This window comes from Hydra vulgaris, chromosome 10, assembly GCF_038396675.1.
Source record: "Hydra vulgaris chromosome 10, alternate assembly HydraT2T_AEP".
NCBI classification, from domain to species: Eukaryota; Metazoa; Cnidaria; class Hydrozoa; order Anthoathecata; family Hydridae; genus Hydra; species Hydra vulgaris.
Genome location: NC_088929.1, coordinates 22,100,695 through 22,112,819, shown reverse-complemented (window position 1 = coordinate 22,112,819; position 12,125 = coordinate 22,100,695). Strand labels below are relative to the sequence as shown.

At 27.1% G+C, this 12,125-nt stretch overlaps 1 protein-coding gene across 1 annotated transcript in view; it reads left to right on the top strand.

Moving 5' to 3' along the window:
- Positions 1 to 12,125, top strand: part of LOC100207125 (E3 ubiquitin-protein ligase BRE1A) — a 55,829-nt gene that overhangs the window by 19,594 nt on the left and 24,110 nt on the right. Inside the window, exons 6-9 of the mRNA XM_065807508.1 lie at positions 2,283 to 2,442; positions 2,998 to 3,189; positions 3,305 to 3,430; positions 7,196 to 7,288. Coding sequence (XP_065663580.1) covers positions 2,283 to 2,442; positions 2,998 to 3,189; positions 3,305 to 3,430; positions 7,196 to 7,288 — 571 coding nt within the window. The remainder of the gene's footprint in view (positions 1 to 2,282; positions 2,443 to 2,997; positions 3,190 to 3,304; positions 3,431 to 7,195; positions 7,289 to 12,125) is intronic.

Below are 12,125 nucleotides of genomic sequence, written 5' to 3'. Positions count from 1 at the left end.
GTCGATTAGTAGGAAGTTCATAGTCGATTAAATCAACTATTTGATTTTTCAAAGTCGACTTATTTCGACTAGTCGATTTAGTTGAAGTCGATAATAACACTAAAAAAAAGTTATACTAATAAAACCTATGTCTGTAATTATTTTTTATGAAGAATTATTTTAATTATGTTAAAAATAAGTTTTTGATTTTATTTTAATTTTTGAACTCAATTGAAACTAAAACCAGTCAGTTGATTATATATGTTTAACTAACCAACCAGTCAATTGATTATGTATGTTCCACTGACCAAAACCAGTTAATTGATTAAGTATGTTGAACTAAAACCATTCAGTTGATTTTGAATGTTTAACATTTATCCTGCACTGCATATATGTTAAATTATTATATATAGTTTTTTTTAATTTATTACCTATGTTGAACTGATCAAAACCACTCGGTTGGTTTTGATACAAAATATTGAGATGTCAAATAGAGCGGAGTGATTTAAGAAATTTTTAAATTGATTTGCTTGATTTACAAATTGGTGTCTGTTAAATTAAAAAAAACCTTACTTGTTTAAAAATTAATTTTTTTCTTCAGGTTCTTTTTTTGAATATTTTTCATAAATAGATTAAAGGCTTTATCAATTGTAAAGATATATGTGGGCAAGCCTAATATGTTTAAAATATGTAAATAAGTGCAAAAAATTACTTCTAGTTCATCTGCCAATATTTAAAAAGTTCTTATAAGTAGTGAATTGTATCAAAAAATTTAACAGTTATTACTAACTATTCATCTATTTCAAATCAAAAATTTAAAAATTTAAAATTATTTCAAATTTTATTACTGGATATTACATGGATGTGATAAATTGGAAATAATTTTTTTCTTTGCATATCAAATAATATGTTAATGTTAATGAGCCTCATTTAAAAAGGCACATTCCAATTGATAATTTAAAAAAAAATGATTTATTACATTTCATATACAATTGATGTTGTAAAAGTATAACATCAATTTTATCTGAAACAAAACAGTCACTTCTGTTAACCTTTAAGTTTTTCAAATCTATGAGATGTCTCATTAATCTATCAATTTCATGTTTGCAAGTTTCCATTAAAAAAAAAAATTATATTGATATCACATTCAGCCATAATGCTTGTTTTATTCATTATTTCTGTATTTGTTAATTTGTTAAATATTGTTAATTTCTGTTCTTGGTAATTTCTTGTTAATATCACATTCAGCCATAATGCTTGTTTTATTCATTATTTCTGTATTTGTTAATTTGTAATATTGTTAATTTCTGTGATTTTACATCATAATTACATATTTCTGTATTTACTATTGTGTCATGTCAAAGTTTCTAACAATAAGTAATTTTATTTATAGTTATTGATATTATTAAATTTTTAAGTAGTTTTAAAACTATTTTTATTATTTTTATTTTTGAAGCATCATAAATTGGGATTAGGTTTTGTTTATTTTCTTCTTATCAAAATTTATACAAAAATATGCTTATAATAATAGATGGTATTTTTGTTGGATACTTCTTTCTTGATTTTTTTTTTTTTTTTTAATTTTAAGTTGTTTTCTAAAAAATCTGAACAACACTCTTTAAATTTAGTGCTTTTAGGTTTTTGAAATATTTTATTCTTTCTTAAAATATTCTAGATATATATTTTTATTGATAAAATAATTGTTTTGTAATTTAAAAATTGTTTGTAAATATTTGCATTTTTACAAATAATAATATTAGTGATATTAACAAAAAATCTTACATTTTTATATGTTATAAAGGTTTAGGAATTCATGTCCTGATCAAGGCATTAAACTGAACATTCATTGAGAATGTTCAGTTTAATGCTGGTGTGACTTCTTACTCATGGTAATGATAATATACATAGGTAAAAACTTACATAGGTAAAAAGAAACTCTGATTTTTTTTAATTAATTTAATTGTGGTTATGGGTTGGAGGAGCTTATAAACAGTAGATGGTAATCCTACTAGTGTTAGTATATCACAATAAATGTACTATAACTTGATCTAAAAACAGAATAACCAGGCATATAATTGTGAAAAATTCAACTCTTCCATAATATCATTTAAATAAGAAAATGGCATTATAAAAACCTGTCTAAACAAACAATTGTAGAATCATAGACATTAAACTTAAATTATTAAAATATTTGTATTGAAATTTTTTAATATAATTACTTAAAATTGATGTTATAAGTTTTTTAAATGTTTTATTTTATTGGTGTGTTTCATAAATTAAGGCATTACTCTGCTGTCTTTTAGTGAAATAAGTTCTGAGAATCAAGTAGATCAAGACTTTCCTGATGTTTCAGCAATTGACTTGGAAATCAGGCAAGAAAATTCAATTTTAAGAACAGAAAATAAAAGACTGCATGATGCATATACCTCACTTCATGAGAAGTATCACCAAACTTCAACTGAGGTTTTTTTTTTTTTTCCATTTAAAACAAAAAATAAAACATCTAAGTTTTAAAGCTGTGATTGGTTTCATATAATTGCTAAATAGGCTAGTTCCTTTAGTTGTGTAGGTGTTTTATGTTTACTTAGTTTGCATAGTCTTAATTAATTTTATGTGTTTGATTTATATATTTTATGATTTATATATTTTAACTCTTTTTTTAGGTTGTATCAATTAGTATAAAAATCTTTGAGTTTAAAAAAATTAGTTTATATTAAAATAATTTTATCATTTAAATGTTCTGATCAACTTTATATCCAAATGCTGTAATCATTTGAAATAATGCTGTAATCATTTGAAATAATGCTGTAATCATTTGAAATAATGCTGTAATCATTTGAAATAATACTGTAATCATTTGAAATAATGCTGTAATCCATTGAAATAATGCTGTAATCATTTGAAAGGTTTTGAAGAAAATAAATATAATTTTTTAGATCAAAATATGAAAATAATTTTATTAGAAATTATTAAAAGTTTTATTTTAATAAAATATTAAATAATCTTTTTCATTAATAGTTTTTAATTCTAAAAGACCAGCATGCTTCTTCTCTAAAAGACAATGCTGAATTAAACTCAAAGCAACAAGATATGGAGTATGACCTACAAAAAGCGACAAAACAGTTTGAAAAACTAATCAAAAAACTCAATGAAACGCATGAAATCGCTAAAGCAGGTGCTTTCACCAATCCATCTGCAAAACTAGATTGTGTAAGTCTACACATTTTTCAGCTTACAACTGCTAAATTTTTTTTTGCAAGTCTCCACATTTTCCAGCTTACAACTGCTAAATTTTTTTCTGTAAGAGATAATTAAAAATTTTTAGGCTGAAAGTTTTCAAAGTGAACTGGATTCTCGAGATGAGTTAGCAATGAATAGACTAACAGAGTTAGAAAAACTTCAAAAAGCTCATCAAAAGATTATTGAAGAGCATGAACTTTTAAAGCAACAAGTATGTTTTCTTGAGTTACAAGTAAAGTATAATTATTATCGTTTTTGAAAAAATTTTAAACTTGTAAATATGTAATATTTATATAGTGCTAGCATATTTTTTTAAATATTTTGTAAACAGTGTCCTATGAAATTAAATGTTTTTAATATTTTTTGTCAACAGTATCCAATGAAATTAAATATTCTGTGAACAATGTCTAATGAAATTCTTTTTTAACTTTACTAAATTAAGAGTTTCGATTTATAGCTTAAGATTTTTAATTTTACTTCAAGAGTTTTAATTTATAGCTGTGGTTTCAATTTATAGCTTTAAACATTTTTTATACAAAACAATAAACAAGTTATGAAGCAATTTTATGGTTAAAAATATCCTTTTTAATTTATAATTTTTTGTTAATTTTAACAAATTATTTTGTTAATTTTTTGTTGCCAACTTTTTTTTTTAATTTTTATTCATAGAATTTAAAACAAATTCTATGAATAAAAATTAAAAAGATATATATATCCTGAAATTCCTTAACTTCCTGACTTTTAAAAATCTGTCCTGAAATGTCCGTCATTGTGATTTGTCCTGAATATCTTGAAATTTTAAATCTTATCTATATAAAAAAATATTTTAAAAAAATTATTTTAAAAAAATGTTAAACTTTTTTTAATATGGTTGGGCACATTTATTAAGAATGCAGGGAGCTAAGTGCCTGTTTCGCTTAACTGTAATTAGATTTTGATCAAATTTGTAAGCATGGAGCAAATTAAACAATTACGTATTGCAATATCTGGAAATATTTCTGGTATCCAAATTCTCAGTTTTATCATTCTCATTAACTGCATTTGCTGTGAACACTGTTTCAATGAAAAGTTCTTAATTGAAAAGTAATTAATAAATAAGACAATAAATTTACAATAAATAAGAAAACTAATTTACGACTGCACCAGTTATGTTCATGTTCAAAATTGTTCCATGGATGTTCGTAATGTTAATAAGTCGTTTTTACAGAATCTTAGTCAAACACTACAGTCATAAAATATGCAGCCAACTATTGATATTGGAACATGTGCTCTCAACCCTATTTATACAGTCTTCATGAAAAGAATTGAGTTAATTCCATTTGGTGATGAGGTATTTGTAAATGATTCTTGGTTTAAACATTTAGCAGCTAAAAGAGAAGACTATAAAGAGTTATTTTTTGAAGAACTCATGGAATTAGTAATTTCTTTCTTCGCCCAGTTAATAGTCAGTGACTATTATTAGTTTGTACTCAAATTTTTCAGCACTACTCAGCATTAAAGATATATTTTCTTGAAAAAATTTTTTTATCTAATAAGTCTTTTTTGAATGTCCAGATATACAAAAGATTAAAAATGATCTGCATTATTTGGTGTCTCTAGCTGAGAGTCTACATGGATTCCTAGAAAGTTTTTTAAAAAACAGGACATGTATTGGTTCATGTGTTGTACACAAAAATAAATGAGCTGCTGCAGTTGTTTTTAAGCAAAATTTTGAAACAAGAAGTTATCTCTAGCAAAATAGGTGAAGAATTAGTTGACATTGACTGCAAAGATTCTAACAACTGGCTCAAACTTGCATCTATTGATATTGGTTTACCTCAAACTTGCATCTATTGATATTGGTTTAGCACCTTGCATCTATTGATATTGGTAGCACCTTGTAACAAGCAGTTTAGACACAGATGAAAGTGAAAATGTGCAATGAGAAAGTCAATATTTGCTATTTCTACATTTCATTCTCTAGTAAAAAATCTTAGGAAACTTTCAATATGTTCATCCATCGTTAAGAATATTAAAGAAAGTTGTACATGCAAAGTAAAAGGTATGGATCTCATGAAGATACAAGCTATGATAGCTTTTTGTGATAAGGTTACCACAGAGCTGGTATGTATGCTTCGGAAACAGATTCAAAGGTGATTTTGTGGTTAGCATCTAGGCATGTTGACATTTGTACATATTGGTTACATGTCTCTGGTATTATATATATCCTGGGTGTTCAGAAATATGTTATTCTTTCTTATTATTATATCACCTCTCTCATTATCTCATGCTAATGTCCAACCTGAACAAGGCTTTTCAGTCAATAATGCTTTGTTAGCTAAGGATAGGTTATCCATCTCAGAATATTGTTGCATTGAAAATAGTAAAGGCAGAGATTGACATAGCTGGGTTCATTTCTGAGTTTTTTTTATGCATTAATAAGCTTGCAGTCAGCAAAAGTGGCCAACTTCATGTTGACTTCAGGAAATTAGAAGTTGGCTGAAAGATCAATAAGCATCAAGAAGTTTGCTTCAAAAAGGAAGAATTTACCAAAATGTTGCACAAAAATGTTTACAACCACCTGAAAAAAGAATTAATCGTAATTAAGATGTAAGCTTATTTTTTTTTATTGAATTTAAACTATTATTTAACTTATTATTATTATTTATTGTAATTTAATGATAATTTTTAATTAACATTAACAATAATTTTAATGCGCATTCAAAATTAAGCACACTATTATTGCCTTATGTACAAATAGTAAAGGTCAAAGCCATTGTCATTAGAAAGATGCTTCCACTACTTGTACCTAACTTTTACAGATGCCACTTTCAGTTCTTAGCAACTGCTAAGTTGCCGATCAAGTATTCAGCTGCAGCTTATTTCAAAGTTGCTGTTGTTTGCTGGAAAAAAAAGAGAATTTGATTATCCAAAACTCTCTTGTTAAACTTAACAGCAACAAGTTTTTGCAAAGTTGCTGCTTTTTTTTTTTTTTTTTTTTTAATTGTAGTTCTATATTTAAACATAAAAAGAGTTTTAATTACTTAGTGATGGATTAAAACATATAAATGTTTGGAGTAAACACCAAACATTTATATGTTTATAGGAGCATCTTTATTTGATATAAGTATAAACATATGAATGTTTGGAGTTAGCTCCATGTCTGAAAGTTAGATGTCTGGAAGACCAAAAAATGCTGGTTAGATATTGACAAAAAGTTGTAAAGTTATCGATGATGAACTTTATTAATTCAGCAAATATTTTGTCCTCAACTGCAATAGAAATGCTATTTCTAGAAAATTCACATGGTTAGGATTTTCTAGAAAATTCACATGGTTAGGATTTTCTAGAAAATTCACATGGTTAGGATTTTCTAGAAAATTCACATGGTTAGGATTTCTACATCAAGCAGCAGTATCAAGCAGTAGTTTAAAAAGCCAACTGTTTCTTGTTCACAAAATATTAATAGACAAACCGGCTGTTCAAGTAAAAAATGATACATATCTTATATGCTTAAGTGAAAAATGATATATAAGTAAAAAATAACATATGCTTCAACAAAATATGATTTGAGGTTTTTACCTATTATTGTCTAATGTTGATTGTAAAGGATTTTAAAAGTTTTTTGAAAAAATCATTGAGTTAAAAAAATTTTTTTGATGAAATCATTACCACTTTTCAAGCAACTTGTTCACCCAAAAGCCAACAACTTTGTTGGTTAGCCAGTATCAGCTAGTTGATTAAGTTGTTTAGCTTGTAACAATTTGCTTTAACTGTCAGCCAGCAAGTGGCATGTTCCCAGCATGACTCTAAACTTGAATTTAATCAAATTAAATTTTTTTTTTTTAAATGTTTTTTAAAAAAAAGTCTAATCACCTCAAATTTAGTCCCCTTTAGAATTATAAAAAAAGTCATTCATTTTTATTTTTTATTTGTAAATAGCTTCTTTTTTTTTGATATAATTTAAAATTTTATTTTTCTAAATTTTCATATTTAGTTGTTTCAAATTCCCGATGAAGAAGTCATTAATTCTCCAAAGTATAAAATGTTAGAAATACAGTTTACAATGTTGTTTAATGATGCCCAAACGGTAAAAAAAATTTTTTAATAATTTCTCTTCTAACATTTGCATTTTAATGTTACTAATTATTGCTTAAGATTTTTTAAAAACTTTAACTGTTAATCTTACATTAAATAGCTGTTGCTACTAGTTACATGTTTTGTTATCAAAAACCATAATTTAATTTTTTTTTACAGTAACATTTGTTTTTGAAGTGTTTGAAAATAATGGTGTCTATAAATTGATGTTTAGAATAATGTTGTTTAGAAACAGGTAGTTAAAATAATATTGTCTGTAGACAGATTGTTATAATAATGGTGCGTTGATCATGTCAGTAATGGTGTCTTAATAATGTTAAATAAATATTAATAATGTTCTCTGTGGGCAGATTGTTGTAATAGTAGTGTGTTGATTATGTTAACAATGGTGTGTTCATAAATAAACACAAAGCAAAATATTAAAATTAACACTTTTTTAACATTTTAATAAGATTTTAACCAAACTCAATATTGTTGTTGAATTCAGTATTATTGTCTGAATTGAATATTGTTGTTTGAATTTAAATTGCATTAAAAAAATCTGATTTTTTCTAAATTATTGTTATTTACTTCAATTAAACTCTTATTAAATTGATCAAAATTAAAAAATTAATTTTATTATAATAGATATAGATTAATTTTATTATAATGGATATACATTAGAAAAAATAAACTTAGCTAACAACTTATTAGATAAACTAATAACTAATAATTGATAACTAATAATTAATGACTAATAATTAATAACTAATAATTGATAACTAATAATTAATAACTAATAATTAATAAATAATAACTAATAATTAATAACTCATAATTAATAACTAATAATTAATAACTAATAATTAATAACTAATAATTAATAATTAATAACTAATATTTAATAACTAATAATTAATAACTAACAATTAATAACTAATAATTAATAACTTGGTGATCTTGGTATCATGTTTAAAAGCGATCTGAAATATGGTCATCATATATCTGTGTGAGTTTCTTAAGCAAATAGAATTATAAGTCTTATCCGACACACATTTTCATTTTTAAATCCTGATATACTTAAGTTGTTATATGTTTAGCTAGTTCGCCCTCATCTAGAATATGCGTCTTCTATTTGGAATCCATTTTTAAAAAAAGACATTAATCTTATTGAAAAGTTACAACATAGAGCAACGAGACTAATTCCAGGGTATTCAGAGCTTCTTTATGAAGAAAGATTAAATAGTTTCAATTTAACAACCTTATCTATGAGAAGAGAAAGAAACAATTTAATTAACTTTTTTAAATATCTTAATATTTCTTATCAGCTAAATACAGTATTTTCCCTAAGGAACTTTTGTCCACCAACTGGACCAGCTGGAAGTGTTTTTGACTATATCCACAATCATAGATATTCTTCTGAGATCTGTAGACACTCCAGAGAAATAATTTTTTTTTTCCAATCTTGTTATTCCATTTGGAACAATTTGCTGTTTGATGTCGAACTTAATAAGTCAGTGTTAAACTTTAAAAAAAGTCTTAATGAACTATATTATGTGAATTAAAGTTTCAAGTTGTAGTTTTTAAACTTGCTGCTAAAGTGGATTACCACTCAGTGAGCATTTGCTAACTGCAGCAGTTAAATAAATAAATAAAAAGTAAAATGATAATTCAGACACTGCGCATCTGATAGAAATGATAAACTCTGATACCTTATCATAAGTCATGACCAACGCGTAAGGTCTAAATGTAACATGCGCAGAGCGGAAATTTATTTTTGTAATATTTAATGCATTAATCTATGGTGCTTGAACTAGACTGAGCAATGCAACTCCACAGAGAAGAATGAAGCAATTCTATTGAAAAAAGTTTTTAAAGAACGATAAGTAATAAAAACAAAAAAAACAGATGTCCAAAAAAGCCACTAATTTATTTTAAGAAGGAAAAGCTTATACACAAATCATAGTCAACAGTAAATCTATCTTTAAAGTATACATTAAACAAAATAGGACACATAAGTAACCATAAATCTTCAGTAAATGCAAAAGTTTAACATACCTTAAAACAAATATACATATGTATAGGTCAGGGGTGTGGAACCATTCTGAGCTTGGGGGCCGCATGACCCTTAAAAAAATGTTTGGGGGCTGCACTAATAAATATGCAAATTTGGTGTATAGTACTCTTACTAATGTTATGTTTCTTAAGGCATCTTGTATCACAATATTTCTTAACGCATGTATCACAATATTTCTTAATGACTTTTCTGATTCTGTTTCTTTTTAACCAGAACTTGAATATTTGGGTCTATCTTTGTAGTTTTAAGCTTCAGTTGGTCTTCCAGATGCTCATCAGTCAACTGTGACCTTAAACAAGACTTGATAAATGTCATGTGTGAAAATGTAGATTCACAGCAGTAGGTTGTACCAAAGCAGCTCAGAAGACGCCTGGCAATTTGGAGTTTTGGATACTCAACTGCAGTTTTCCAAATTTCCAATGGATCCTTCTTGGTGTCAAACAGAGATTTTAGGATACTGTCCTCAGAAAGCTCAATAAATTCCAACTGTAAATATCTGGAGTTGTTGAAATTTCAACAAAATGAGGCTGAAAAGCTAGTTTCAGTGTTTCATTATGTTCTTCAAAGTCTTTAAACCTGTCATTAAATTCTGCAATCAAAGAGTCCAGGACTGTTTCATATCTTGATATATCATTATTTTCCAACCTTTTCTTATTTTTTTGTTCAAGAATAATTTTTGTGAGCTCTGGGAAATGTTTCCGTTGATAAATTTGACTTAAAAATAACATCTTTGAGAAAAACAAGTTTTTTCTTGAATGCCTGAATCTGTTGCCACATTTCATAGATTGACTTTTACCTTGCAATTTCATAGATTGAGTTTTACCTTGCAATGAACTATTCAGCATGTTATGCTTTGCCATCAGATCACAGAGGAATGCAGCATCTCTACAAAATTCTGGATTTGAATGATCTGATCTGTGAAAGATCTGTGAGCAAATTAGATTTGCTCACAGATCTTCTTTTGACTTGTAAAAAACTCTTCAATTTGTTTTCGAAGCTCAAGCAATTTTTGCAGTACTAACCCTTGTGACAGCCAACGAACTTTGGAATAGTAAGGAAGATCCACAGAATATGTTTCTTCAACAGATTGAAGAAGGTTTTGAAACTGTCGATGGCGTGAAGTTTTACAATCCTTATAACTTTTTTTAATGTGTCATCCAAAGTAGCAGCTTTTGCACAAAGACTTTGCTGATGGAGAATACAATGAAATGTAATCAGACAATCTGGATCAGGCAATTCATTTTTCAGAAAAGCAATGAACCCTTCATTTTTTCCACACATAGAAGGAGCTCCATCAGAACAAATGCTGACTAGATTTTTCAACTGAAGTTGAGTCTGAAAAATTTTTTCTTTGAAAGCAGCAAATATATCACAGCCTCGTGTTTTTCGTTTTAGTGTTGCTAAAGCAAACAACTCTTCATAACTTTTGAAGTCTGCAGTTATAACCCGAATAAATAACAGAAGTTGGGCAGAATCAGTCACATCAGTGGACTCATCTAAAGCAATTGAATAATATGCATCCTTTGAGATTAATTGCTCAGAACTATTTGTAGCAAGCTCATGTTGACGGTCCGTAATTGTTTTCCGAGAAAGCGGAAACTGCTTATCCACTTTATCTGGATCCATACATGACACTGCTTCAATAAGGCAAGTCTTCAAGGTTTCAATATCACTATATGGTTTTCCTCCTTTGCCAAGAATGAGAACAATTTTATATGTTGCTTCAGTTGCTCTATTTCCATGTTCTTGAACAATTGAAAATGTCTGCTGTTGTTTGCTCTTTTGAGACTTCAGTTTTGCTAATGCATTTTTCGAGCTTCTCCCTCTAATTTTGCATACTTATGATCCTTATGAATGTTTTCATATTGTCTCTTTGCAGTAGCATTCTTCAAAGTAGCAATTGTGAGGTCACACAACAAGCGAAGCATTTTATCCTTGGTTGGAATCATGAAGTAATCTTCCTCTCATTTTTCATTAAAAGACCGATTTTCCTCTTGCACTGTTCTTGCTTTTTTAGGGAGAACTGACATTTTGACACTAGTTGAAAAATAAGACATAAATAGAAAACCATGATATACATTATAATACAAAAACTTACAGTCAATTGATTTCTACTGTCACAAAAAAAAATCCGTACAGTGTTTTTATTTATTCATTTTGTTTTGTTGTTATTTCTGCCAATCAATTACTTATGTACCAGCTTTGCCAAGTTAAACAATTTTTTCCCTTAATTAACATTAGCATTCACTTTACTATAACTAAAATGTAAAACTAAAGTAATTTTTTAAATTTCATTATTTTCTCTAATATATTTTTAAAAAATTTAAGTTCTTAACTTTACATTTCGGGACCGCACAAAGAGTGTCTGGGGGCTGCAGGTTACCCACCCCTGGTATAAATAATATAAAAATATAATAGATAAATATAAAATGATAGATAAAAGGTAAAGAAAAAATATTATTGCTTTTGTGTAATCATAATTTATGTAGTGGTGGTAATAAACTTCTCCTCAGAATTGCATTTATTATTACTGGTGTTTCAAAGAGGCTAGCACCAATACCTAGTTTATCCTGTCAGATAAAAATTATCAGATAAACATCATCGCCATTTATGCTTTACCCTGTGATTAACCCCTGCTCTATATTGCAGTAAAAAAAAGATGTCACTACAAACAGCCAAAACCCTAGCTTCTCCTAATTTGTAAAGCACTAATATTTTTGAAGAAATAATATGGATAGTGAGAGATGTGCGTTCAATACCAAATGATATAACA